General features: G+C 38.4%; 10 protein-coding genes across 14 annotated transcripts; 3 read left to right on the top strand and 7 right to left on the bottom strand.

Annotated features, from left to right (window-relative positions):
* Positions 1–959: 959 nt before the first annotated feature.
* LOC103846434 (peroxidase 56) lies at positions 960–5,149 on the top strand. Its single transcript, XM_009123354.3, has 4 exons — positions 960–2,160; positions 2,244–2,429; positions 2,677–2,842; positions 4,616–5,149. Exons 1-4 carry the CDS (start codon positions 1,930–1,932, stop codon positions 5,020–5,022), a joined length of 990 nt encoding a protein of 329 aa, XP_009121602.1. The 5' UTR covers positions 960–1,929; the 3' UTR covers positions 5,023–5,149.
* A 182-nt stretch (positions 5,150–5,331) lies between these two features.
* Positions 5,332–7,395, bottom strand: LOC103846433. The gene is made up of 2 exons (XM_009123353.3): positions 5,630–7,395; positions 5,332–5,536 (listed from the first exon to the last, which is right to left on the bottom strand). Exon 1 carries the CDS (start codon positions 5,965–5,967, stop codon positions 5,653–5,655), a length of 315 nt encoding a protein of 104 aa, XP_009121601.1. The 5' UTR covers positions 5,968–7,395; the 3' UTR covers positions 5,332–5,536; positions 5,630–5,652.
* A 419-nt stretch (positions 7,396–7,814) lies between these two features.
* LOC103846432 (40S ribosomal protein S9-1) lies at positions 7,815–9,080 on the bottom strand. The gene is made up of 3 exons (XM_009123351.3): positions 8,866–9,080; positions 8,268–8,649; positions 7,815–8,186 (listed from the first exon to the last, which is right to left on the bottom strand). The coding sequence occupies exons 1-3, from the start codon at positions 8,891–8,893 to the stop codon at positions 8,003–8,005; spliced, it is 594 nt and encodes a 197-aa protein (XP_009121599.1). The 5' UTR covers positions 8,894–9,080; the 3' UTR covers positions 7,815–8,002.
* Positions 9,081–9,434: 354 nt separating this feature from the next.
* LOC103846431 (zinc-finger homeodomain protein 8) lies at positions 9,435–11,196 on the bottom strand. The gene has a single exon (XM_009123350.3). The coding sequence runs from the start codon at positions 10,475–10,477 to the stop codon at positions 9,686–9,688; it is 792 nt and encodes a 263-aa protein (XP_009121598.1). The 5' UTR covers positions 10,478–11,196; the 3' UTR covers positions 9,435–9,685.
* Positions 11,197–11,477: 281 nt separating this feature from the next.
* Positions 11,478–12,831, bottom strand: LOC103846430 (50S ribosomal protein L27). Its single transcript, XM_009123349.3, has 4 exons — positions 12,590–12,831; positions 12,239–12,347; positions 12,019–12,143; positions 11,478–11,940 (listed from the first exon to the last, which is right to left on the bottom strand). The coding sequence occupies exons 2-4, from the start codon at positions 12,333–12,335 to the stop codon at positions 11,692–11,694; spliced, it is 471 nt and encodes a 156-aa protein (XP_009121597.1). The 5' UTR covers positions 12,336–12,347; positions 12,590–12,831; the 3' UTR covers positions 11,478–11,691.
* Positions 12,832–13,506: 675 nt separating this feature from the next.
* LOC103846428 (putative F-box protein At3g23420) lies at positions 13,507–14,935 on the bottom strand. Its single transcript, XM_009123348.3, has one exon. It carries the CDS (start codon positions 14,779–14,781, stop codon positions 13,624–13,626), a length of 1,158 nt encoding a protein of 385 aa, XP_009121596.1. The 5' UTR covers positions 14,782–14,935; the 3' UTR covers positions 13,507–13,623.
* Positions 14,936–15,184: 249 nt separating this feature from the next.
* LOC103846427 (ATP-dependent zinc metalloprotease FTSH 6, chloroplastic) lies at positions 15,185–18,122 on the bottom strand. Its single transcript, XM_009123346.3, has 5 exons — positions 17,187–18,122; positions 16,564–17,104; positions 16,000–16,313; positions 15,681–15,921; positions 15,185–15,576 (listed from the first exon to the last, which is right to left on the bottom strand). Exons 1-5 carry the CDS (start codon positions 17,792–17,794, stop codon positions 15,229–15,231), a joined length of 2,052 nt encoding a protein of 683 aa, XP_009121594.1. The 5' UTR covers positions 17,795–18,122; the 3' UTR covers positions 15,185–15,228.
* A 297-nt stretch (positions 18,123–18,419) lies between these two features.
* On the bottom strand, positions 18,420–19,804 carry LOC103846426 (uncharacterized protein At5g19025). 2 transcript variants are annotated; one of them, XM_009123343.3, is made up of 2 exons: positions 19,393–19,804; positions 18,420–19,315 (listed from the first exon to the last, which is right to left on the bottom strand). In XM_009123343.3, exon 2 carries the CDS (start codon positions 19,276–19,278, stop codon positions 18,628–18,630), a length of 651 nt encoding a protein of 216 aa, XP_009121591.2. In that variant the 5' UTR covers positions 19,279–19,315; positions 19,393–19,804; the 3' UTR covers positions 18,420–18,627. The 2 variants fall into 2 exon arrangements, with proteins under 2 accessions (XP_009121591.2, XP_009121592.2); XM_009123344.3 differs by having other exon boundaries at positions 19,443–19,801.
* Positions 19,805–20,133: 329 nt separating this feature from the next.
* LOC103846425 lies at positions 20,134–22,351 on the top strand. Its single transcript, XM_033281660.1, has 3 exons — positions 20,134–21,079; positions 21,211–21,281; positions 21,966–22,351. The coding sequence occupies exons 1-3, from the start codon at positions 21,010–21,012 to the stop codon at positions 22,077–22,079; spliced, it is 255 nt and encodes an 84-aa protein (XP_033137551.1). The 5' UTR covers positions 20,134–21,009; the 3' UTR covers positions 22,080–22,351.
* A 1,094-nt stretch (positions 22,352–23,445) lies between these two features.
* LOC103846424 (KH domain-containing protein HEN4) lies at positions 23,446–27,060 on the top strand. 4 transcript variants are annotated; one of them, XR_001956828.2, is made up of 9 exons: positions 23,446–23,570; positions 23,851–24,428; positions 24,497–24,886; positions 24,970–25,227; positions 25,301–25,555; positions 25,638–25,711; positions 25,840–25,913; positions 26,429–26,546; positions 26,662–27,060. XR_001956828.2 is itself a non-coding variant. In XM_009123341.3 (8 exons), exons 2-7 carry the CDS (start codon positions 23,856–23,858, stop codon positions 25,886–25,888), a joined length of 1,599 nt encoding a protein of 532 aa, XP_009121589.1. In that variant the 5' UTR covers positions 23,446–23,570; positions 23,851–23,855; the 3' UTR covers positions 25,889–25,913; positions 26,429–27,060. The 4 variants fall into 4 exon arrangements, 2 of the variants coding, with proteins under 2 accessions (XP_009121589.1, XP_009121588.1); XR_001956827.2 differs by having other exon boundaries at positions 26,429–26,600; positions 26,694–27,060; XM_009123341.3 differs by having other exon boundaries at positions 26,429–27,060.
* Positions 27,061–27,822: the final 762 nt, after the last annotated feature.

Below are 27,822 nucleotides of genomic sequence, written 5' to 3'. Positions count from 1 at the left end.
TTGCAAGACAAAGGAAAAACATTATGAAAATTCCAAAATATAATTTTCATGATCAGGGCATCTCTAGTATGAACTATGCTAGTAATGCATACATATATGTGCCCTGATTATGAAGATTATAACCTATGAAATGTGAAAAGAAAAAAAAACAAACTAGCTAAAGTTTAATAATGTTTGGTGACATTTCTTAAGACACTACTCATGTTCTAAGGCACATGGCACTGGAAAGTTATTCAAACTTCTGCTAGTTCTATCTAGGTCTTCAGGCATTACATAAAAATTATCCAAACTTTTGGATACTGACATGGCAAGCTGTGAATGGTCAGAACATAGAAGAAGGATCTTGTTCGATCAATTAATAAATCATGATTAGCTTCTCTCAAGATTTGAGGACTAATTTGGCAGGTCAAATAGAAATTGACTTATGAATCTTATTATCTTAATTACACCTATATCTTTTCGTCTTAAACTTTTGATAGATATGATATAGGCAAAATCATCAAGGAGAGGGACGGGTGTTCTTGAAAATATAGACATTGATTGTGAATGCTTGTCTTAGTCTGTTTGTAGTCTAAATGTCTATCAAATATGTGCCACAAAAAAAAATTATTTTATTTAAATTTTTATTCTTAATCTGATGTCTCGAATTTAAATTTTTGTTTCTTGTAACCAGCGACACGTACACTTCTGTCATAGTATAGTAAGAAATATTTATGTCTCCAATTTCTGTCTATAATTTGTATTTGTAGTTCGTACTTGTCACTAATGCTAATTAAGCATGTCTGAATTCAACAAATATATAGATGTAATTAGGAGTTCAATAACTTCAATATCATCTGATAAAAATAGAGATAAATGTATTACAATATTACAAGAATAGCCTAACTTGCTTTAAACCACTAAACTAATTTATGTAAACTGCAAACTAAACAAATCAATTCGCATAATGGACAAGAAAGACGCACACAGAGCTGTTAAAAGTTAAAACCGTCTAAAAATTTTCTTGTAAACGTATTTTTATAGTATCCTCCCATTGACATGTCATCAACAAATAGATTTGGGGAGACTTGCTCATCAACTTGTTTTTTTTTTTTCGTTCTTTTAGATGGGCCTCTACATGACCAGTCCAGTGGACAATTCATGCCCGTTTCGTTAACCCTATATGACCACTCCAATGGGCAATGGGCAATGGACGTTGAAATGTTACTATCAAGCCAGTACACACACAATAATTGCTGTGACTAAACAAAAGTCCAAAGCGTTCGTAAAATAGTCAAAAGAATATTAATTAACTATATCAAATGTTGTTTTTTTTTTTCTTTTATATCAAATGTTGTTGTTAAGCTGTATTATTTTCTCCTACCGTATCATTGTCACTTTGTCAGTTTAGAAGTTCAGTTTCACAAGCAAAATTTGTTTCATTTTTAATTCTCCTACCTACCAGCCATTGTATACGTGTAAATAAATAATTCGGAACGGCTAGTGTTGCGTTTACTAAACATAATATAGTTTTTCAACTTGTGGTTTGCTTGTCAATTTCAAGTTAGTTAATATTGACAAATTACTATTCTTATTAACTATCAAACAATTTATATTTATTTTAAACACCTAATTGACGAGATGGCCTATAATTACCAAAGTTATATTATGTTTATACTATTTTTTTTCTTGTTTGAGACTGTATTTGGCCGCCTTTTTCAGTTGGCAATAGTAATATACATCAAGCAACCCAAAATCCATATACAAATGATATTCCACAAATAATAATTGATAAAAATTACAAAACGTTCCCATACAACTAGTGTACATTTGTAACATCTATTGATAATTTAAACTACAATATTCACAACTCCCATGACAGTATAAACAAGATCATGTTAGTATAAGTAACAACACCATCATAGATCAAAATAGAACGCTTATAACGATATGGCTGCTTTGCAGATGAATATCTCTTGTCTCATCTTTCTTCAAGTACTACTGCTCTTGCTCTCTTTGTTTGCTCAAACCAATGCGCAAGGGTTGAAAGTCGGGTTCTATGACAACACATGCCCGAAAGCTGAGGGTATTGTCAAGAAGTCTGTCCTCGATGCGATAAAGAAGGATCGGACAATTGGAGCTCCTTTGCTCAGAATGTTCTTCCACGACTGTTTCGTTAGGGTAATGTTCTTTCTTGATGACAACCATTATTTCCAATTCATATTTTTAGTATTCTGTCGACCTAATGAATGAACCATGTTTAGGGATGCGAAGGGTCGGTCTTGCTAGAGCTAAAGAACAAAAAAGACGAAAAGAATGCGCCTCCTAATCTCAGCCTTCGAGGGTTTGAGATCATAGATAATGTCAAGGAAGCTGTAGAAAAGGAGTGTCCAGGCGTTGTTTCTTGCTCTGATGTATTGGCCCTTGTCGCTAGAGACGCAGTGGTTGCGGTTAGTATCAATTTATATCTAAATATTAAGTGACATATAGTTATCTAGTATTTTTTTTTTTTTTGGTTGGGTTCACGAAATCTATATGTCTGTTACGAAGTTCACATGGTAATTTTAAACTCTAGAAATTAGGTTTGGATACAAATTTAGTCGCAGATTTATGACTGATCTCAAAATAAATATACTCCAAAAATTGTAATATAGTAATATTTCTAATATAATATCCCAATCATTAATATATTTTCAGCTCAATGGACCGTCATGGGGAGTTGAAACGGGAAGAAGAGACGGCCGGGTTACAAACATCAATGAAGCCAGAGCGAACTTACCATCACCATTTGATAATATCACTAGCCTTATCACCCAATTTCGTTCCAAAGGCCTCGACAAGAAAGACCTCGTTGTGCTTTCAGGTATGTTATATAATCAATAAATTCATAACATATATCAGAAGTTTTTTTTGAAACACAACTTTCATTAATACTCAAACATTCAAACTACAAATAAGGAAGGAGTTTAACCAAACTCTAACAACAAGTAATAAAGCATACAAGCTAAAAGTAGAGAAACCTCTAAGATAGAATGACAGCGAACTCGAAGCATGGCTCGAATGCGTCGGAGCAAGACTCACAGCAGTGCTAGAGACTTGAAATTTAGTCACTTTGTATCGTGACGTTAAGATCCAATCCGCACCTCGGAATATCGTCAAAACGATATCCGTTGCATCTTCAGACCCCGAACGGACCGCTACACAAGATGAACAAACGGCTATAGATAAATATACACACCTCCATTTAGTGTTTGGGGGGAAAACATTTCTCATAACTGAGGCATGGGGTAATACGGCTCGCATCTCCTGAGAGAAGGATGATAGTGATGAAAGTGGTGTAGATTGTCCCGATGAATCCACCGGTAAATAGAAACTTCGAAAACTCTTCTTATAAGAGAGATAAGGCGTTGTATGCATATCAACAGTTTCGGTAATATTTTCAGTGAACCCACCGAAAAATATTAGCAAGTTGGACCAAATGACCAAACTCCCCCACACAAATGTAGGCTTTGAAACCGACAGACTTCTAAGAAGTGGGCTGACCTTTTTATAACCCTTAATGGGCCAGGCCCAGATAGTTATGTTGCTAGGGTTTGGGTCACCAAATTGTACGCCGCCGAGGCTACGTGTGGAGGAAATGAAGAGCGCGGCGGGGCTGAAGCTGGTCTCATCGGAGTGAACGGTTTGCGCAGCAAGGCAGATCGGAGAAGAGATGTAGCCTTTGATAGTACAGAAGCTCTCGCCGGAGTAACAGTCAAGATAGACGTCTGACGGAGTAATGATGATCAGGGCGTGAAGAGGAAAGCACAACCTCATTGTACCTCGTGCTTTTTGAACTGGTCGTCAGATCAAATGTGGAACCCCACTGACACTGGACGCCATCTCGGGAGCAGAGGTAAGGAAGAGGTTTTGCTGTGAATAGGAATGGGATTGTCGGAGCATTTCGTCAGGCTTGAGTCTGTTTACTGGTGCGGATGAGCAGAGGCTGCGACTGCTGAAGAGCATAGTACAGGAGTGGAAAGAGATGGTATAGGACTGAGCCGCGGTGCTACTTGACCGGGCTTTCCGGGAGCCCCCGGAAAAAGGTACTGTTCCGGTTGGCTCGAGCCAAGGCCCTGAGACCACGAAGATCTGCACAGAGGGTGGCGGCGCCAAACGATGAACAGATGATACAAGAGTGGACATCATAACAGTAAGAAAGAAGAACTTGAAAGTGAAGCAGAGGGAGAGAGATGATGGACAGTCCCGACGCCGGCGAGAAAAGGCGTCACCGGCGCCGGAAGATACAGATCTGAGGGTTGCCTCGATTTTAGTGCTTGGGAGCGTTCCTTTCTCTTACATATATCAGAAGTTAGATTGTTAGAATAGCGTATCAAATAATTAACAGTCCATTTTTCTGAACAAACAAAAAGAATATTGTGTTACCAAGTTCAATTAACCAAGTTATAATAGAGTTGACCTGAAAATAGAAAAACTAGCTACAGTATAAAATATTTACCAAGTTCAGTTGAGGTCAACTCTATTAGACTAAAATAGATAGTTCTGATAGACAACCAAACTAAGTCTTACGGTTAAAACTATTCCATAACAAAAAATAAAAATTATGCTGAACATGTATGTATTTACATGTTGATAGGTGGACACACGGTTGGCAACGGACATTGTCCTCTGATCACAAACCGACTCTACAATTTCACCGGAAAAGGAGACAGCGACCCGAACCTAGACACGGAATACGCAGCCAACCTCAGAGGAAGATGCAAGCCTACCGATACCACGACGGCTCTAGAAATGGATCCAGGAAGCTTCAAAACATTCGATGAAAGCTACTTCAAGCTTGTGTCTCAAAGAAGAGGGTTCTTTCAATCTGACGCAGCTCTTTTGGACAACCAAGAAACTAAGTCTTACGTTCTCAAGCAAACAAAAAGCTATGGATCTACTTTCTTTAAGGACTTTGGTGTCTCTATGGTGAAGATGGGTCGGATTGGGGTTTTGACCGGTCGGGCCGGGGAAGTTCGGAAGAAGTGCAGAATGGTTAACTAAGTCGAGATATTCTCATGAAATTGTGATTATTTGTAAAAAATTGTTTGTGTATTTTCCTGAAGAATCATGTATGAAGTAAACGTATTGAAATGGGAAATAGAATAAAACTATAATAAATATTTTATGACTTGAGTATAAAGTCTTTTTATTATTAGTAAATAGCTTCTTCGCATTAGTCGATCTTATCTTCAACTAAAAGTATTTTTTTGAATTCAAACTCTAGTAGGTGGCCCTAATTTGTATCTTAATTTTCAGAGGGCTTAGTCATTTCTTTTTGGCCGATATAACACATGATATGTATGAACATAGTTGATAATTACAGGCGTATAGAGAAAAATATGTAAACAAAAGTCTAGCATAAAGTTTCATGAACTCATATATACATTCACGGTTTATATACACATGACATTATGACAAGAGAAAGGCTCTCTCTCTAAAGAGTTCTTCCAGTAACACAACTAACAAGAAAGAAAAAACAGAGAAATTAAAAAGAAAACGCATTAGGACAGAACACCTGCACAAAACCAAAACGATTAACCAAAGTTAATTAATGATTTAAAGAATATATTTATAACCTACACACATAATCAGACGCATAGAGACGAACCTTTGATCGATGGGAGAGTCATATCAATGAATCGCGTTAAGGGATTTCACTTTGCCACTGAGAGGCGAACACGGCAAGTTCGGCCTCGAGATCAAGAAGAAACCGAGACCATGTGGACGATGAAGATATCGACGATTCTCGAGAACGCAAAGATCCTCCTCTCTGATCTTTAAAACCTGGCTATGCACTCTCTCCTTAGCAGTCCAGCGTCCAACGGATCTTGGAGACTCAGTCTCAGCTTCGGACGATCCGCTGCTCTCTGTGTCAACTTCCTCCACCATCTTCCTAGCTATCGCCTCCATCTCCGGCCAAGCTTCAGCTTCTCCTCTCATACTCATCCTCTATATATATAAAACGAAAAAAAAGAAGAGATTTGGGGAAGAAAGATTCGAAATTCGAAATGTGAAATTTATTGTGAACTGTGAAAGACATGTGAAACAGAGCTTACTGGTACTATTTATATACCGAAGATAAGCTTGTTAACGGGATGGAAAGAAAACAGTTAGTGTTGACGTGTCGGTATTGATGACGTCACGAGAAATTTACACCGTGGAAGTTTTGACACGTGGAGAATTAGATGAGCTCGTCGGTAAGAGAAATGGTATGGACCGGGTGGTCCGGATCTCTCTATGTGTTGTTTGACCGATTGAGACGAGGCGTGTGGAAGAAGAGGAAATCGGATCTGAAAACGACCTAATCAGGCGCCGTTTTGTTCGGCATTTTCCGAAACGCTAGTTCGATAACTTCCAAAGGTTATTGCCATGTCATCCCCAAAAAAATCTCTTTAGATTTTGTTATAATGAACTACAACATGTTCTAAGCTCAATGTTCCTCTAAGGTACAGATGGAGGTTAGTTCTGATATTTTATTTATTAATACCAGATATTTTCATCTCATATCGTTAAATTGAGTTTGGTTGTAAATAGATTTCTGAAAAAAACTAGTTAAGTAGACTTGTTCCTGCATAGATGGAATCAAACCGGAAGATTTTGAATTTTACTTTTGGATTATTAATTTATGAAGATTTGTTGTTGTATTCGAAACTTGTGGTGATGTACGTATAGTTTTCTTAATATTGATAAGAGTAAAAATTATAATGGTCGAATGATTGGTAATAAAAAGGTACTCAGTCCATCGGCAGATATTCAAGTATAGTGTAATAAAGTATATTAAAATGAGAGACGATACTCGAATGTTTAATATGTGTAAAGATGGGATTGATTTGGTTGTCTCCTGGCTCACATCGAAGGCTAAATGATACCACTATTTTCATTTACGTGTCGGAATAACCGACCATTGCATGAATCTTGAAGTATTAAAACAAATTTAATGGTACTTACAATTGTTTTACTATGGTTAGATGGTTTCCACGTGGGTCGCATGTACCACGTGTGTTAAGACAATATGCTCAGTGTTAAACAAGTGTATTTATATAATACCGGCCGGCGATATCACTAAGATTTTTAAGAATAGTAAACTCGGCTTTAAATGAATTAAAAATTTAAAGCCCAAATCCAGTCAACTCTAATAGTACAATGGATATGGGCCAAATAGCTCAATAAGGAAGCCTTTAGTCCCAAGAGATATATCTTAGGATACGCTGGGTGGCGTTCGGATATCTATTCGGATTCAATTCGGATCTATTTGAGTTTCAGATTTTAGAGAAAATTTCAGCTCTATTCATGTATTTTTAAATTTTGGTTCAGGTCTAGTTCAGATCTTTATGATTTTGGTTTGGGTTCATATAACCATTTGAATGTTAAAAAAAAAAAAATTGTTATATACATTTGAATATTTAGATTAAAAATTAATAGATATTTGAATTGTTTTTTGGTGTTTTGAGTATATTTTGACTATTTGTATATATTTCAAGTATTTTAGATAATTTAAAAATATCTTATATATTTTGAATGTATTTTAATATAATAAATCTAAAAATACTTAATATATTTAGATATATAAATCTATTTATATATATTCGGATACTCAAAATATTTTGGTTCGATTGAACTCGGTTTTTTAGATACCAAAATTTTAAACCAATTCAAATAATTAATCAATTTCAATACGATTTAATACTATTTTTCTAATAATGTTCGGTTCTTCGGATTCTAAGTTTTTTGCCCAGCCTTAGATATGCCATTAAGATATCATAGAACTATCTGATTTATTTTGGATCCCAGCATAAAAGAGACTTAGTTATAAGACAAAACTTTTAAAGGGATGACGTTTGTAACAAATAAATAAGCAGAAGTTCGACATTCTTAAGAGAAAGCGAAAGTAAACACAAAACAATCCACCGAAAAAGAACAAGACTACATTGTATCAAAACGCAGATCGCTTCATAATAGCTAAAACAGGTGAGAGTTTGATTTACTCTTCGTCATCACCATCTGCATCACCACCAGAAGCTTTCTTGGAGGCAGACTTCTCATTTCTTCTCTTCACTCTTCCGGGACGTCCACCACCGAAGGGACTGGTCAGAGCAAAGTCAATGTGCTTCTGAGAGTCAAGTCTCACCATGAACGAAGGAATGTTCACCAACTGCTTCCCAACCCTACCGAACCAAAACCACCAAGATTAAGACACGATGCTAGTACTGAAAAGTAACAAACTTAGAACTGAACAAGACAAGTACCTGATATGCCTCTGCCTGATGAGGACACGGGAGTGATGGATAGACTTAGCCATACCAGACTTGAACACAATAGTCTGAAGCCTACGCTCAAGGAAATTCTCAACGGTCAACGCCAAGACGTAATCAAGCTTGTTCTGGCTCTCATCAAGAAGACCGTAACGGTTCATCTTACGGAGGAGTGCCTCCCCTTCAAAGATCCTCTTGGGATTCTTCTCGTCGAGAGTCAGAAGATCTCTAGCCGCGTTACGGATACGGCTCAGAGAGTACTGCACTCTCCAGAGCTCACGCTTGTTACGGAGACCGTACTCACCAACTAGCTTCAACTCGGAGTCGAGACGCTCCTTCTCGAAAGGACGACGTGGGCCCTTGAATGTTTTCCCATCTATTACACAAACACACATTCCAAAAAAACAAAACAAAACTCTCAGCAACAACACAATACATTTTATAAACGGATCTGTGATTCTTTAACTAATCTAATCGCAAACACAATGACAGAAACATACGGTAATTAACAATCTATCAGTAAGTTCGAACATAGAACACAGTACGATGATCGAATCAACAATGAGAACTACAGAGGGAAGGGGAGGCTTACAGTTGCGGTAGTAGCAAACGTGCACCATGTTGTCGCCTCCTCTGTGATTACAACCGGCGGTGTGAGAAGCTAAGGCACGAAGAGAGAAATGGAGGTGAAAAATTACATACGGCTTTATAAGGGTGCTTAAAAACCCTAAAGCTTAAGGTCTTTACTGGGCTTTTCTGACTATATGGGCCTGTTTTACTCGTATATATTTATTGGGCTTTTTTGCTTGATTTAGAGTGATGTATCTACTGTAAGTCTGTAACCCAAACCCAACATTGTTTGTGGATTTAAAGGCGTGACCATCTTGCTGTGGTACGTTACCACTCTGTGATAGTGGGGGACTATGATGTGGCTGCTGGTGTGGTGATGAGAAAATTTAAAACTCTGTATGTAAGTTTTTTATTTGCTGTAGTTTTTCTGGAGCAAGTGATTGTGTTTTAAATGTTGTAAGATTTGTATGCTTTGGTTGTAAATTGCAGCTCTCTTCCAAATGACGAGAAAAAAAACACCAAAATAATCTATAAACAGCACAAGGTAATCTATAAACTAAAATAAATACATCTGGTTTCATGGATATCATGTTGTTATTAAAATTTTAGAATTTAGAGGTTAATCTTTTATCTTTCTCGTATTCGGTCGAAAGCTACACCTCTCATATCACCACTCTAACAATAGTAAACTATTAAGAAAAAACACAAGACAGTTTCATGTGAACAGAACACACAGATCTGACCCGTTGACTAAAAATAAAATAAGCGTAAAACAGAAACAAACAAAGAGAAACCAAAAGAACTAGCTACCAAACAAACGACGATGTTGCCATTATCTTACTTCACGTTGAAGCAAACGACCCGTTTGTCGGAACATTCTCACGGTCGTCTCCTACTCCTCCGTCTCCGTTGGCTCTTCTAGCTCCACCGCCGCGTCCTGGAGTCTTGTTGTTATGCATCCACACTTTGAAAACACTCCTCTCAACTCCAATCTCCCGACAAAACTCCACCACATCCACGTCATCCGCTTTCGGCATCCTCCACCCAACTCTCTCCGCGAACTCGAACATCTTCCCCTTCTGAAACTCACTAAACTTCGTCCTAAAACGCTTCCTCGACACCGGAGCCGCCGTGGCTCTTCCGGAGAGTGCAAGAAGCATATAAGAAGACGAGATCGGCGGAGGAGAAGCAGGATCATCGTCGTCTTGGCTGCCAACTCCCACCGGAGGTAGCGGCGGCGGAGGAAGCTGGTGACGGTTATGAGGACGAAACTCTATCCTCGGGACAGCAGCTGAAACAGCAGATAGATCGTCTTCGCGGCGGTGAAAGTTACGGTGGCAACCGCAGGCGTCGCATGTTAGTGAAGTCGGGTCGCTGGTGTTAAACGTCGGCGACGGTATAAACTCGCCGCAACCGTCTAAAGCGTGACCGCCGATTCCAGCGGCGTGGTTCTTGAGACACTCTTTATAAGCAGCAACCACCACTTGAGACGCATGATGTTGGTGGTCGTGGTGATGTTTCCCGTTGGAGAAAGAAATAGGCTTCGCGGGCTGTATCCGGGTCGGAGCTTGGGTCATGGGTTGCTGCGAATCCAGGTGGGATACTATAGTAGCTGAAGTAGCTATTACATCCATGAGTTGAAGATGTTTAGGGTGTTTAAAGTTGAAGAAGAAAAGATGAGAAGGGAAAGAAAATGAAGATTGTGCACTAAACCAAACTGTTTGCTTAATGTAAATCTGAATTTTTTTGGGAGTTTGAGATAAGTATTTGAACCGATATTAATCTAGAAAGTGAACTTAATAAAACTATATGTGTAAATCTACTCCCATGGGAGGAAGAAGAGATGAGATGTTGAGCACTGTTGATAATGAGAAATCCAAGTTGTGTGGTTGAGATTCATAATCATTATGGGCTTTTTTTTTCTTTGCAAAAAAAAACATTTAACTATGGTTTGTTGACCCCACCCTAGGGTTAATAATAAAGATAAGTGTAATAAATATAGGCTAGTAAATAGGGTTCGTAGAACAGCATCTAATGTGAGTCATGTCTTTTTCTTTTTGCTAAATTTGAATCTACATGACGTTGACAACCAATTATAAAATATACTAAAATTTAGATCAATACAGTATTAATCTTTTTGCTACCTTTCAATTATTATCGTAAATGTACTACTCCAGATTTATTAATTTATTATACACATACGCTACAATGTATGTGCCCAAATGCATGTACAGTGAATGTATGGGCCGTATTCGTAATTATTTGTTTGGAATAGTCTCCAGATTTGAACAATGACATATTATAATTTCATGCCAAACGAAATAATTTATACTTTAAATTTTAATTTGCAATGATGAAAATGTAAAATAGCAGAGAAATAATTCAAGAACATATGTTGATGTGCGTGACAAGTTGAGAAGAATTGGAGGAAACTGCTTTAATTGCTTAAACAAGTTGGCTCTTAAATCACATTATGCCAAAAAAAAAACAGAGCTGGGTCGTCATACTCAAATATGATTACTACTGAAACTGAAAGCGATTAGATATTATGGTACTGATTTTCGATATACATACAGTCGCGGACTCGGATATGTTTATATTGCAAAAGCCTGATGCTAAAATGTATTGGCTAAATTGTACTTGAGAACAAAATATTTGATATAATATTTTGACGAATTGAACTTGTTCCTTGGCGTAAACAACCCACATGATTAGTATTCAGACAAAAACAGCAGGTGTTATTGAATTGAGTGTTTGCTGTTCTAAAATACCACCACCATCTTCTAGTCAACAGAAGATGTTATCTAACAAAAAGAAGACACCTTTAGATTGTTGAATCAATCTCTTTTCAGGAAGACGAAGCTGTCTCCATCCCAGTCGACTTGGCGGCAGCAGCTTTATTGTAGATAGGGTGAAGAACATGACCTCCCTTGGGATCAACATGAATCCACTTCCGCCCAGTGATCTTGTTTTTCTCGAACCTGACTCGTCCTTCCTTCAACGCAAACAGAGTATGGTCCTTCCCGATCCCGACATAGTCTCCCGGATGAAACCGAGTTCCACGTTGACGGACTATTATGTTTCCCGGTATAACATTCTGCAAAACCAAACACACACACACACACATACTGATTTGATTCTCTGCATCCCTAAGAGCTCATTGGTAACACGTTACCTCTCCTCCGAACTTCTTGACGCCGAGATTCTTGGGTTTAGAGTCACGTCCGTTCTTGGTGGAACCGGCGGTTTTCTTAGTAGCCCAACGCTTCAACACCAAACTCAACCCACTCGAAGAACAATCTTTAAACAAGAACAAGAACAAGAACACAAGTGAGTTAACCAAACAAGAGATGAAACAGACACAGACATTTCAAAAGACAAGGGTATTTATATACCGGAGATGCCACTGCCACCGTAAGCAGGAACCTCTGTGATAAGTTCCCTCAGACTCACTCTCCTGCATAAGGATGCTGCTGAGTTTAAAAAATTCATTTCTTCAGAAACCTGCAAGCAACAGAGAGAGAGAGAGAGAGCATCTCAAACATAAAGCATTCAAATGATAATCAAATGCATCACGGTCAGAAAAAAAAAGTAAAAAACTCATTGACCTTCTCCTCGACTATTGATTAACTAACTAGTCTTAAAAACTGTTACATCTTAGATCCGAATCCTCTATCATTCTTCAACATCCGTACTTTTGAGCAGCCAAAATATAGCCGGCCGATTTAAGTAAGGAAGATACTTACCGGAAATTTTCGGGCCAGTACTCTGCGACCGGTGATAAATGTGATCGGCGGCGGCGGCGACGACGACTAGTAGAGGGAAAGAAATTAATTCCAAAACCACTATTTGCAAGTGTCAACTATAGAGGGTCAGGGTCTTGATATTTCAGTATTTTTACATTTTGACCACCAACATTTTAATTTCGAACAAAATTGAATGTAATTATATTAATCGGTATCGTGGCTGTGATAACCGGAACTTACCAAGCGATCAATGACATTTTGGCCGGTTTTGAAATTTTAATAGGTGAAGTCTGGCCCGAGTTTATAACACCATACAATTGTCAATAGTTGTTTATAATTTAACTGGAACTTACCAAGCGGTCAATGACGTTATTTATTTATTCGACATTCCGGTTGGATATGCATTACACACTAATCAAATCTTTGATTCCAAATCTATCATCCGTATTCAACGGTTTATCAGTGTATTCAGACAGGATTGCTCCAAACCCGTCTCCCGTTAAGGTTTCCTTGTCCAACAAAACATCAACAAGCTGTATATGGCATCACGTGTTATCAGTGTATTCAGACGGGAGAACACATTCAGAACCTAAAATCTAAATCGTTGTTCTTCACTATAAACCATTTTTTCTCTGCAAAATCCTCACTGTAAGATCTTTTATGGTTTCGTCGCTTCAGACACACATGGAGAGTAACATCATATTAGACTGTTTAAGAGATGTGTAGCACCAAAATTAGGAATGTCTATGAAATAGTGAAGCCACAAACACCAATCTTACTCCTTTAGAGTGATAAAACATTAGACAAAGAGAGGGCACTCATACAAACCTGCAGAGGTAAGAAATGAGTCTAAAGGAAGATGATGTGAAAACGGAAGTCAAAATAGGGCAAAAAACATAAACAAGGATGAAAAACAAAAAAAAAAACTTAAAAATAGATATGAGTATTATTGAGTACAAGTCTTTCGATGAGGAAGGAAACAAAACAAGTAAAATAAATAGGTTGGGGGGGGAGGGGGGGGAGGGGGGAGCTATTTAATTAAGTTGCACTAAGCTTGGAACATATGAGCAAAGAAATGCACCACAATGACGGTCTGCACATTCTCTGACATCTGCTGCTTCTTTCAAGGATCCATCTACTCCAATGATGTAAGCTACTTCGCGAGTGGGGTTTTGTATATCTGTGTCTTTATCAAAAACCACGGCGACTTTATTGTCCTCGGCAATGAAGAAACACGCAGATGCAGGAAACTGCCACTGAGGGTGAATGAGTTGTTTGATATTGGCCGATAAGAAAAACTTGTTGTTCCAGGACACGGCGTTAGGGTCATCACCAATCTTAGTGGAAATCCAGATCTCAAACGTCAATATAGTCAAGGTCTGGAATAAAACCACAAGCTGATCTTCTCTAACACTAGATAGACTCACGGTATCTTGAAAAGAAGCCACACGCGGTAGAGACAAAGGCGGCCCGAATGTCTCTCTTGTGAAATCGAAACAGACTAAGAAACCATTGGTAGATTGTCTATATGCAGCAAACCAGTAGGTGTTTCCCTTTAAAGATAGGCCACGTTCACCATATCTTATCATCCACGTTCGAGGAAAGAGGTCAAGAATAATCCTCCATGAATCAGAACTGAAGTCGTAGATTTTGAACTCGACAAAATGAGAGAGAAAATCAATAACTCTCAAGACTTTGTGGGACTTACTGTTACGGTCGTAACCGAGAGCATACGTATAAGAACACCTATGCTTGTCCACTAAGCGGCAATTATGTGTGTGCTCGATCCACCTGGTTTGCCCCCAATACGGGTTCCAAACCACGAGCCTGGAGTGATCTTTGGGGATGCATAACAATAAACCGTCGCAGTGAAAAATTCCACACACATCGAGTTGATCTGAACCGTCTGGGCCAATAAGTCTAGCTTCACGCTCTACTACACATGATTTGTTGGAAAGATTGAATCTCATCAAAAAAACCCTATAATCCATCATCATGACCACAAGACGGCCCTCCTTTGCTTCTTCTTCTGCTACTTTTGCTTGATGAGCAAGGTGCTTCTTTGCAAATAAGCCACACTTGGACAACTTGTTCCACTTTTTGCAAGTAGATCGGATAGGTCTCAGAGATGTCACTGGAATTCGACAGAGCACCTCCTCAGCCATGTCCTTCGGAAGATCACACATCTTCATCTAGATGAAAGAGAACCTTGTCTTAACCCAAACTTGTCACTACTATATTCTTTGTCGTAGGAACAAGTTAGGTCAACCTTCTGTCCTGAGATTGCAGATTGCTTCCGCCTCTCGATATATATATATATATATAACAGTTGAAGAAGCAGAAATTCTCAAGGAAATTTTGATTCGATTAAGACGGGAAGGAAATAACACAAACCCAAATTAATTAGGAGAGAAAATATAAAAAAAAAAACTTTAATTTTCCTGTTTGTGGCGCCGACAGAACAAATAGACCCAAAAATCTCAATCCGGTTTGGTTCATGTCCTCTTTGGGCCGCTATATTTTTATCTTACCACTGAGAATTTACACTTTCTTGTCTCACACTTTAGTATGAAAACTTTAAAGGTGAAAATCTAGTTTAAGTTTGTAATGCCAATACTACCATAGTATTATTATTATTTTTATTTGTACACACTAATCAAATCTTTGATTCTAACTCTATCCTCGATTTTTAACGTTTGATGAGTGTATTCAGACAAGATTGCTCGAAACTCGTCTCCTGTTAAGGTTTCCTTGTCCAACAAGACATCAACAAGCTTGTCTATGGCTTCTCTGTTATTCCTCACGTGATTCTTTGCGATCTGGTAAGCATTATCAATTATTTTCTTCACGCATTGATCGATTTCCTCGGCGAGTTTCTCGGACATAGAGCTTCTCGCGAGCATCCTTAGAACGATGTCGCTTTGCGTGGTCGCTGGGTCCGTTAGAGCCCACGGACCAATCTCCGACATACCAAACATCGTCACCATCTGCGAATTGAAAACAAAGGATTAGATAACCGACCGGTTATTTCTGGTTTATAAAATTATGTTCTATAGTTGCCTAAAAGAAATTATGTTTTATATTTCTTTACCTGTCTTGCTATCTGTGTTATTTGCTGGAGATCCCCCGCAGCTCCGGTGGTTATCTCTGGCTCTCCGAAAATTACTTCCTCGGCGGCTCTGCCTCCTAGTCCTCCGACGATTCTAGCGAACAACTGCTGTTTAGAAACCAACGTGGGGTCTTCTCCCGGTAAGAACCACGTGAGACCACGTGCTTGACCTCTAGGAATCAATGTTACTTTCTGAACCGGGTCGTGACCCTCAGTCAATGTCCTGAACCGAATAAAAACCGATTAATTTTGACGTAAACTGACCAAACCGAAGACATTGCATCAGTAAACCGGAACTTACGCACAGACTGCATGTCCTACTTCATGGTACGCTACGAGCGCTTTGCTTTTACCGTCGACCATCTTCGTCCCTTCCATTCCGGCGACAATCCGATCAATGGAGTCGTCAATCTCTTTAGGGGTAATCTTCTCTTGTCCTCTTCTTCCGGCGAGAATCGCAGCTTCGTTCATGAGGTTCGCCAGGTCAGCTCCACTAAAACCAGGAGTTCTCATGGCGATCACGCTCAAAGATACTTCATCGTCAAGTTTCTTGCTTTTGCTGTGGACTTTTAATATCTCCTCTCTTCCTCTGATATCCGGTAATCCAACGGAAACCTGTTCCAACCGATTCGGTTTGTTTTAGTTTTAGAATTTATATTCGGTTCAAAGGTACCAAACATATAGCAAAACTGAACATTCATCTATGACTCCAAAATATTAATGTTTAATATGTAGATATCATTCGGTCCCAAATTGATGAAGTTAAAATATGCAGTGATCATATAGTAATCATTTCAAGCCCCAGAATTTTAAAACCGGGTTTGGTTCGGTTTATATGTCCAGCCTGTGGGTTACCCAAACATACCTGCCTATCGAATCTCCCTGGTCGGACCAAAGCGGCGTCTAGAATCTCTGGCCTGTTCGTTGCAGCTATCACGAGCACTCCGGTATTCCCCGCAAACCCATCCATTTCAGTTAAAATCTGGTTTAGCGTCTGCTCACGTTCGTCGTTTCCTCCTCCTAAACCGGTTCCCCTTATTCTCCCAACAGCATCAATCTCATCAATGAACACTAAACAGGGTGAGTTAGCCTTTGCCTTGTTGAACAAGTCTCTAACCCTAGATGCTCCTACACCAACAAACATCTCTATGAACTCCGAACCAGACAATGAGAAGAACGGAACTCCAGCTTCTCCGGCTATGGCCTTGGCCAGGAGAGTCTTTCCGGTTCCTGGCGGTCCTGTCAACAAGACACCTTTTGGGATTTTAGCACCCAAGGCTGAGAATTTCTCAGGTGTTTTCAAGAATTCTACTATCTCTTCAAAGTCTTGCTTGGCTTCGTCTACTCCTGCAACGTCCTCGAATGTTATCCCTGTGTTTGGTTCCATCTGAAACTTAGCTTTGCTTCTGTTACAAGAAAACATACATGAAACGTTTAAACTTAGGGTTTAAATGTTTAATATCAGCAAATTGATTTAAAGGATGTTACCTTCCAAGGCCAAAAGGCAAGTTGGGTCCACTAGGGGTTCTAGAAGATGCTAATAGCAGAGAGCCAAGTAAGACCAAGGGAACCCCAAAATTCCCCAAGAAATTGAGCAAGAGAGCTCCCCAGTTCACATCTAGGGGATGTGCAGCGAAGTCTACGTTCTTCTCCTTCATCTTCCTGATCAGATCAACAGGCAAACCCGGAAGGTTAACCCTAACCCTCTGGATCTTTCTTAACGCTGGATTGGAGATCTCTGCGATGGCAACAGTCCCATTCTCGAACAAGTCAACTTTCTTCACCTCATTCTCTTCCAGATGGTGCAGGAACCTCGAGTACGACATTCTGTTGGAAGCGGCTTCGATGGGAGCTTCTGGTTCAGCCTTTGCGGGATGAGTCAATACTAGAGGTGACGTAAGCCCCAAGGCGGTTAAGTTCAGGAAGGCTCTCTTGGTGAGTTTAGAGTCTGGAGTTTTAGTTTTGAGAAGAGGATTGTGACTGTGGCTGGATTTAGATAGATGAGTTGATTTTGGAAACTCTTGGGACTTATTAATACAGGTTGGGATGTTAGAGAGAGGGAGAGACAAAGCTGACGTTGAAGAGGCCATTTTCATCACCACAGCCAATGCTTATGTTCTTCTTTGGGATTATGCTTCAAAGACTATTACTTCCTGAGATATGGTCTTCTGATGTTTTGGTTGGTGGGTGTGTCCGAGAATTTATATAAACAGAAAAGATAATGATGGGTGATGACTCAAACGAAGGGGATGCTTCTAGTTTCTTTTGTCTTCTCTGGAACATATTATTGTCTTCTTGAATGATCCAGAGAGTGTACTATTGAGGAAAAAAACTTTGCATCTTAAATGTCCACATACTATTGGAGATTGATATAAATCATAGTCTTGCAACAAATCTCAACCCTTGATCATTTCCAAAACTCCTTTTATTGTCTCTTTTTCGTTCAGTAGACTTTCATATGATCCAAACACTTGGAGGGTAAAAGGGCAAACACACATGCCGTAGTTTACCTGATCTCATCAAGAACCACTAACATTTATCCCAACCAGATCATATACCAGAAAATACAGGAATATGCATAAGAACACAGAGCATAGATAAAATGTTAGAATCATTTAACCATGATAGCCAGATAAAAAAAAAGCACACAATCAAGAAACATTAGAACACATTCAAAACTTTAAATCTAAATCATTGTTCTTCACTAGAAAACCACTTTTCTCTGCAATATCCCTCATTGTAAAGGTCTTTTATTTAAACACATGGAGATTAACATCATATTAGTTTTGTGTAAGAAGTTCTTGTGAAAAATCACTAAACTCCCAAAAGAAAAGAAAAAAAAACATGTTTATAAGCTAATCAAAGTATAATCATCATCATCATCATCACAAACTGTAATGATACCATCTTTTATCTCAAAAAAGATTTTTCATTTCTTGATCTTCCTTTGCTGCTTCTTAGGACCAGGAACCTCTAACCTCCCAACCGAACACCCACACTTCGCCCTAAAAACCAACACCGCCCTCCCATTAATCGGAGCCATCTTCTTCAGCTCCGCCTCCAACTCACGGTGGTGATCACGAGGCAACTCAAACAACCCCTTCTTGCTAACAACACTCGACCCCGATCCACCTTTCACACAATCCTCCGTCTCAAGCTGAATATCAAACTCCGCATTAGCCTTCCCCAGCCCTCTGCAACCAGGCTTCCCGCATTTATTCCGACTAGAGACAAGTATAACAATCATCCAAGCCGACAAGGCAGTGCACGAGACGCTCAACGCGATCAGCCCGTATACAACCGGGTCGGGGTTACGGAGAATCTCTTCCTTGACTATGCACGAGACGTCGGAGAAGATCTCCACGGACTTGACGGCGATGAATCTGATGTAAGGGAAGATCAAGAACCCCGATGATGTCACGACGGCGATCAAGATCAGAACGTCGATGGCTGCTGACGGAGATCCGTCGCAGCAGATTGATGATGATTTACGGCTGGCTCTTGGCTTGTTGTGGTCTGATGAGTTTGCCATGATCGGTGATTGTTCGACGACGGAGATTGAGCTCTGGAGATGTACCATCTCAGATCAAATCGCAATCAAATCGATTCACCAACTCCTAAGAGGAGGAGGAAAAACAAAAAAAAGAAAACTCAAATCAGATACGGTTGAGGATAAAAAAGAATTGGAGTGAACCTGATTGGATCGGATCGAGAAGTGATCGTTAATAATCAATTGAAACGCACCGAAACAAAAAATTAAATCTTCGACTCCAGTTCATACGATTTTTTAATCGACAGTATTCGAATCGAATTTGTATACACGTCGAAGCAGTGGTGGATGTTTAAATAAGAAGAGAAGTCGGTAACGTAATCGCGGTTGAAACTAATGCATCAGAATATTAAAAAAAAACAGACAGAACAGGGAAGCAATCTGGTGTCGGAGAATTCAATATGTGAGAGGAAAGAAAATTTCAGATCGTCATCATTAAAAGTTTCACTCTGTTACGGTCCGAATCGATGGACGGTCGTGTCGTATACGAAGGAAGAGAGGGGGAGTCACACGCGTTCGGGTTTTGATCAAATCCTGCCTGCCTATGTTATGTATCGTATTAAAATGTATCAAAGTTGTTTTAATTTATTGTTTTTTTTATACTTTGTTTGATTTCGTGGGTCACTACTACTTACTAGACTTCACTTTCCGTAGGCTTCATTACATTATTTAAAGGTTTGTCTGAAAAGAAGAGCAAGCCAATACTTTAATATTGAGTAGTAGTACTAATATTAAAGCCCAGATTCGTTTTTAAAGCCCAATACAAAGCCCAGATTCGTTCTGTGTGGTCAATAGGTCCGAAGCTACCTACCTACCATTCAAAGGCTACTATTTTTAAGAGTATCTTTGTCAAACTTGGCAAGGCACTGATTTTCATAAAAACCTCTCATAATCACATGCTTCGACACCATTTTTAATTAAATTTCATTTTTGATCCTTTTAATAACATAAGTTATTGATTCATTTATCTTGTTATGTGTTATTATTTCAAGTGGACGGCTACAATAGTAATAAGGCAACATGATATTCTATTCAACCCAAGTCAAACCTTGTTCCCTAGCTAATCAAAAATAAACACGGTAATCGATGTTTCTTTTCTAGATTCAGCGTCTTGGTTTCTTGTTTCCTATCTAATAACCCAACATACATTTTATTTTCATATTTCAAAGTCCTTACTTGCCAACCTCGTGGACAATACCCTAAGTGCCTAACTTAATGAGAAATGGAGTATTCTTTTATCAGAAAATCAGGCATATATTTATACAGATTTAAGGAAATATAGCTGACCAATTAAGTACGCAGTAAATAACTTAAAAAAAAACAATAACTTACACAAAAAAGTCACTTATATTCTTTGCTTATTTGGTAGTGGCAGACATGAGGAGCTCGACTACAGTTCACATCACGTGGAGTCATGGGGGTTACACGTGTAACCACACGTGCGAGTTTGCTTCATAATACTCTTATGAGGATTAAAGACATAAATAAGTTTTATTAGTTCTTTTATATAATGACCCAGCTATATATATAAAACAGGGTATAAAACTAAGTATTGTGATCAATCAATCAAATCTTTCTTCATTGGATCTGAAGCTGAAGCAGTTTCCAGGAAAAATGGAAAACCTTGAAAGTAAAGGTACCCTTTTCTCTTTATTAAAGTTGTACTTATTATAATATGCTTGGATTAATAACTAACATATTATTAATATAATACAATACAGTTTAATATAAATAAAATCCTCAGCACTTCGAACAGCAACAATGGGTCAATCTTGTTTCTTCAAAGTTCTCCTTGTCTCCTCTCTTATACTACTTATATTATTCTCCACTGGTAATCTCCGTTAACTAATGTCATTTTCTTCTTCGTCGCACTGTTAGAATAATATTAAGTGTATCTTTTTACGCATATATATACTGTGGTTTGAATTTACGCCTGATAATATTTGTTTGTGAATTTTTAAGCCATGGGGAGAAACTTGCGAACTACAAAGTTGTCAGGAGTTCACAGCACTGCTGAGCTATTTCCTTCCCAGGTACTTCTTTGTTCCCCACTTCTGTTTAAAAAAATGTCAAATATGTAGCACAAAATAACGATTCTTAGGAAGTATGAACTTATATTGGATGTAAAGAAAGAAGAACAAAATTCTCCCAACAAAATATTACGTATATATGATTTCTTTCCCTGTTAAATGGTATTTGTGATTCTATGTCTTGGTGTACTTTTAAATTATAACTAATGTAATCAAGAAGCGAAAAGAAAAACTAATGTAAACAAGATCGAGATGTCTATTAATCATTTTTCGTTGCAACAATATATACAAAAGAGTGCAAGTGATCAAAAAGATCCCAAATAGACTTATGAACCATTGGTTTACGTTTTGGAATTGGCTTTTGTATCTCAGTTTTGCTCCAAATTTAGTTATGGTAAAACACACTTTTTTTTTTTGAACTCGTGGTAAAACACACTTGCTTTCATGATGAGTTGTTCATGGAGATCACTGTTGAGATGAAAAGATTAACATATCGAGACATATAATATAAGTAGTCCAACATAATTTTTCGAGAACGTCAGATCTAATTTCATGTCAGTTACCTCAACTCGAAAACAGTCAATAAAAAGGATTTTTAATTATATTTCATTACTAATAAACAGTTAAACATATATATATTATTTAGATATATATGTTGCACTAATTAATAGTAAGTGAAAAATACAGGATGGCATTGTGCGGAATATGATTGAGCTGATGGACTACAAGCCGCCGGAGTCCAACACCAATTGGAGTGGTTTCGTCGCCACTCCTCCTCCCCAATCACCTCCACTTCCATAGTTTGTACAAACAAAGAAAAAAAAAACTTTTTTCAGGTTTACTTTTGGCAAGCAAAGAAAAAAACTATTTTCAGGTTCAGATTTCAAAAACCAAAGTTTGATGTTTTGAGTATTTTGGCAATAAATAACATTACGTAATATTTTAAGCTTTACTCTCTCAGATTGTGGAAATTATGAGTTCAAAGTGTAACATAAATTGGTTGGTGGACGCATGAAGAACACCAGTCTAATTGAAAATATATATATCGGCAATATCAACTGTTGTTCTCTTAATTACTTTTTGCACTTGCAATATTTGTCATCGTTTCAAGATTTATATACCGTTTAAGTAACAACCACTTCAGACACATGAATACATGATGTTGGTGGTCGAGGCATCGTTTCCCGTTGGAAAAAGAAATAGGCTTTGCGGGCTGGATCCGGGTTGGAGTTTCGATCACGGGTTGTTGTGAATCCAAGTCGGATACTGTAGTAGCTGCAGTAGTTATTACATCCATGACTTCAAAATATAATCTTACTATCGTTTAGTGCTATTTCTCAACTATAGTAACTTGTAACTATTTCACTATTTACGATGAGTGTGATTGGTAATATTTGTAGTAAAATGGTGAAATATAGAAAAGTGGAAATGAAAGTAAATGACAAACAGTAAATTTGTCCCCAAAAAAAGAAAGATAAACAGTAAATAGAGTTAAACGTAAAAAGTACAATTTTATCGGATTGGTAACAAATCAGCGCAAATTGGAATAATTAACTTTTCAACAAAAATTGTTGCGTTAGTATCGTACAATCACAACATATAAATCTATTGTTTTGTGTCACTACTAGTAAAAAAAAAAAAAGAAGACTTATCAGCCTTTGAAGATTAGGGTTTAAGCAGTACTTGCCCAACACTTGAATTCATCAAACTTTTAACAACATATTTTTTCCTACTATTATATTTATAGTACAGAATCAATTTTTTTAACTAATTCAACTCCATTAATAATTCGAAAGATAATTTTATGAAGTCAGTTGTATAACAATATTTGCTAATATTATCACGAACATTTTGACTATAATCAATCATAATTTACTAAAATTAATCGTTAATACAAAATCTCACATTTAAAAATTAATATTTTATCAATTTTTACTTATATTTTTATTAGTTTTTACTTAAAACTTTTATAATTTTTTGTTAAATATAATTTGTATTTATTTGATAATAGTGATAAGATTCGTAGAAACATTAATATTGTTTATACAAATTTTGTTAATAAATATGTTATATCTTTTTTTGCCTCATTGTTTTAACTATAACTTATCGATAAAAGGGGGGGGCAATAATGGCAATAGTTAAAACAATGAGGGCGTATTTGTAAAATCCGAAATCATACACACTAACTGAAATATAGTGCGAAACAAACCGATTAAAGTCCGCGCGAACCCTAACTTTTCTCTCTGAGCTCGTAATCGGAATCGAAGAATCGATTCGTCAGTAGAATCAAAGGTTCCTACTTTTCTCTCTGAGCTCGTAATCGGAATCGAAATCTATAATCTTTTTTCATCTATTGGGCTCCTCCTTCTCCACCTGTTGTTCTCCGTTTGAGAGACTAGAGTCCCGAGCTCAAATTTGATTTGTTTGTTGAGTCTTCTGCGATAAAACTGTTTGATTATGAATACGTGTAGATAAATAGATGACAAAGTTGCATACTTGCATGTTTATTTCAATGTCTGTGAAGTGCTACATTACTATAGATTTGAAGTTTTGATTTATATGTGATTGAAAGGTACAATGTCACCGGAACATAGAGATACACATTGGAAGAGGTCTCGTCCCCAATCTGACGACGATGACGATACTGGAAGCAAAAGGAGACATCGTGGTTCTGACGACAGAGACTCTCTTGCGATTGACACTGTGTTCCGTTACCTCTGCCCTGTTAAAAAGATTGGGAGTGTCATTGGGAGAGGAGGAGACATTGTCAAGCAGCTGAGGATGGAGACGAGGGCGAAGATTAAGATAGGAGAGGCGGTTACAGGGTGTGATGAGCGCGTGGTTACGATCTTTAGCGCTAGTGATGAGACTAATGAGGTTGGAGATGGAGAGAGAGTTCTTCTTTCTCCTGCGCAGGATGCTTTGTTCAGGGTTCATGATAGAGTGGTTGCTGCGGATGGTGGAGATGGATCTGATGGAGAGAGGAATGTTACTGCTAAGATGCTTGTTCCTTCGGATCAGATTGGGTGTGTGCTTGGGAGAGGTGGCCAAGTTGTTCAGAACATTCGGAGTGAGACTGGTGCTCACATTCGTATAGTCAAGGACAGGAACATGCCTCTTTGTGCCTTGAGTTCAGATGAGCTCATTCAGGTATGTGTAGGTTCTTTGTGTGTTTATACTTTTGATTGATGACTTCTCTGATGTCTTTCTTTTTTTAGATATCTGGAGAAGTGCTGATTGTTAAGAAGGCTCTGCATCAGATTGCTTCCCGCCTCCATGAGAATCCTTCGCGTACTCAGAACATTCTTTCTTCTGCTCCTCCACTCATGAGCCATGCGTGTGGTTCTCGAATTGTGGGGATTGCTCCGCTGATGGATCCCTATTCAAGAGATTTGTCACGCCCTTTATACCAAGCTCTTAGAAACGACCCACCGGCGGCTACAGATTTTTATATCAGGCTAGTCTCGCCGGCTGATAATATTGCAAGTGTTATTGGTAAAGGCGGTGCTCTGATCAATCAGCTTCGACAGGAAACGAGAGCGACCATTAAAGTTGATAGCGCTAGAACCGAAGGAAACGATTGTTTGATAACTATATCAGCAAGAGAGGTTTTGACTTTTTTTTCTTCTTTTGAGTAAGAATGGTTTGTTCTAGTTTTGGTTCCTTGAACTGTGTCTTAAATCTGTTTCAGGTTTTCGATGAGGCGTATTCTCCAACCATAGAAGCGGCTATGCGGCTGCAGTCAAAGTGCAGCGACAAGGTGGAGAGAGACTCTGGACTTGTTTCGTTCACGACTCGCCTTCTTGTGCCGAGTTCTAGGATTGGTTGTCTTCTTGGTAAAGGAGGAGCTATCATAACCGAGATGAGGAGAATGACCAAAGCTAACATCCGTGTACTAGGGAAGGATAATCTTCCTAAAGTTGCATCTCAAGATGATGAGATGGTTCAGGTAAAAATTCACAATAACGTAGTGCCACTCCTCTAATTGCTTCTAACAGCAGAAGCAATTTTGATATTTTCAGATTTCTGGAGAGTTTGATGTTGCCAAGGATGCTCTCATACAAATTACGTCAAGATTAAGAGCCAACGTGTTTGACCGGGAAGGTTCTGTTTCTACACTTATGCCGGTCTTGCCTTATGTTCCTGTTGCGCTAGATGCTGGTGATAGATTGGACTATGATAGGAGAGATAGCAGAAGACCTGAACGCTCGAATCATTATCCTGGTGGTTATGGCTCTAGTGGTCTGTCTGAAGGTTATTCGCGTTATGGTGCACCGGTATGTCTGCTTAAAGGTTCAATTCATGTTGTTTTCAACGTTTCAGTTCTCTGTGAATGACTCTTTGGACGTGTTTTTGTAGGTTGGTGGTAGTAGTAGTAGTAGTACATATGGAGTGTATGGAGGTTATGCATCTGGACGCAGTGGCAGTTCTGGGTGAGATTTTATTTCTCCCCTGTTGTATTTAGTATTTACCGTTTAGAACTTTGGTTACCAAGTGCTTCTAATGTTGATATCTTACACATACTTTTGTTTTTCATTTGCCTAACAACTCTTGTCATCAGGTTATCCAGCCATTCCTCTAGCCATCGACGCAGAAGCTATGATTATTAGACGCTACTAGTGGCTGATTAAAAAGGTATGATTACGATATGATTTGTTTAAGTCCTTTTAAACTTAGTTTACCTATATCCAGTTTAGCCCCCAAGTTCATAAGATAGTCTGATCTGATTTGTCCCGGTGTCAGATTCTGATACACTGTTTTCTCCCTTTTTGACCTTTTTCCCCTGTCCCAATAAAAACAGTGTGAGATCCTGAAGCCTGAAGCCAACCCCAAAGCCCACAGCTGAAGCCTTTTCACCAAACAAGATGACAAAGCTGAAACCACCTAATTGTACCTAGGAGAATCATTATATATGGATGGGATATTTAAGTTTGTTTTCATTGTCCACTTGTGACCAAAATACTGCCAAGTTTTCCTACCCAGTTAAACCATATCTAGTTGCATGTAATATCTTTCAGTTTACCTTGTCTTTCCTCGGATCAGAATCTGAAACCTTTAGTTTGGTTGTGCGTAGTTCCATTTTTATGAATTATATAACTTATGTTAAACGGTCTTAAGTTATACAGCATTCTTAAGCATCTCTCTGACAGGTTAGCGCAAAGTATAGCCTTATCACCAATCTTTAAGAGTCTTCAAACTTCATACTAATCTGCATGAAAGCGATGACTGAGTATATACCACAGTTCTCGCCAAGATGACGTTGTTCAGGTAAATAAACCACTTGGGCATCAAATTGTTGTCCCTTTTTGTCCACATGAAAAGGTATATACATTTCTTCTCTTTCTCTCTACGTTATTTCCTTGCACAATATGCTTCTCTGCAGCTGTCAAGTGTACATGTTGCTTTTTCTGGAAGATTCTCGTCGTTGTGGAAGCAGAAAGACATCAAATCAATGGTTGAGTGGGCAGACACCAGAATCTAGAGATATTTAAGACTGTGATTGTCTGATTGATCGGTTTCAAGTAGAGAACAACACAGTGAAAGCTTTAGAGATGATGGAAATGATGCAGAAGTGTGGCTATGAAATTGATTTTGAGACTCATTGGTCTTTGATTAGTAACATGAGCTCTTCTTGTAAAGGAATAAGACATCTGGTCAAGGATTCTTGTCAGGCTTCTCACTGGGAATGGGGGATAACTTTGAAATGTAAAAGTTTCGTGTGCTTATGTAATTTTACGATCATGTAGAGCCAGACTTATTATTCTCGTCAACTTTTGCGTTATTTAAATTATACCACTGTTAAGTATAATCAACTAATAAGCCAACTCAAAAGCGTGAAAATCATATCTTCAAAATCCAAAAAGCATACACACACACTTTTGTAAATATTTTCATTTGGATTTGGTGTCCTGCCTCAGTTTACCTTGTCTTTACTCGGATCAGAATCAGAAACCTTTAGTTTGGTTATGCGTAGTTCCATTTTTATGAACTATATAACTTATGTTAAACGGTCTCGTTATACAGCATGCTTAAGCATCTATCTGACATGTTATCACCAAACATTAGCTTATAATCAATCTTTCAGAGTATTTAAAGATCATATGCAGGTAAATAAACCACTTGGGGCGATGAGTGAGAATATATCACAGTTCTCCGCAAGACGATTTTGTTCAGGTAAATGAACCACTTGGGCATCAATCTTTTGTCCCTTTTGGTCCACATGAAAAGGTATACATTGCTTCTTCTCTTTTTCTCCAAGTTATTTCCTTGCACAATATGCTTCTCTGCAGCAGTCAAGTACATGTTGCTATTTCTGGAAGATTCTCGTCGTTGTGGAAGTAGAAAGACCTATCTAATCAATGGTTGAGTTAGGGCAGGCACCGAGTCTAGAGATGTTTAAGACTGTGAGTGATCGGTTTCGAGTAGGGAACAACACAGTGAAAGCTTCGGAGATGATGCAAAAGTCTGGCTATGATTAGTAACATGAGCTCTTGCAAGGAGAAGAAAACATCTGGTCAAGGATTCTTGTCTAGGCTTCTCTCTG

This window comes from Brassica rapa, chromosome A10 (assembly GCF_000309985.2).
Source record: "Brassica rapa cultivar Chiifu-401-42 chromosome A10, CAAS_Brap_v3.01, whole genome shotgun sequence".
In the NCBI taxonomy this organism is placed as follows: Eukaryota; Viridiplantae; Streptophyta; class Magnoliopsida; order Brassicales; family Brassicaceae; genus Brassica; species Brassica rapa.
This window is presented reverse-complemented; position numbering and strand designations above follow the sequence as displayed.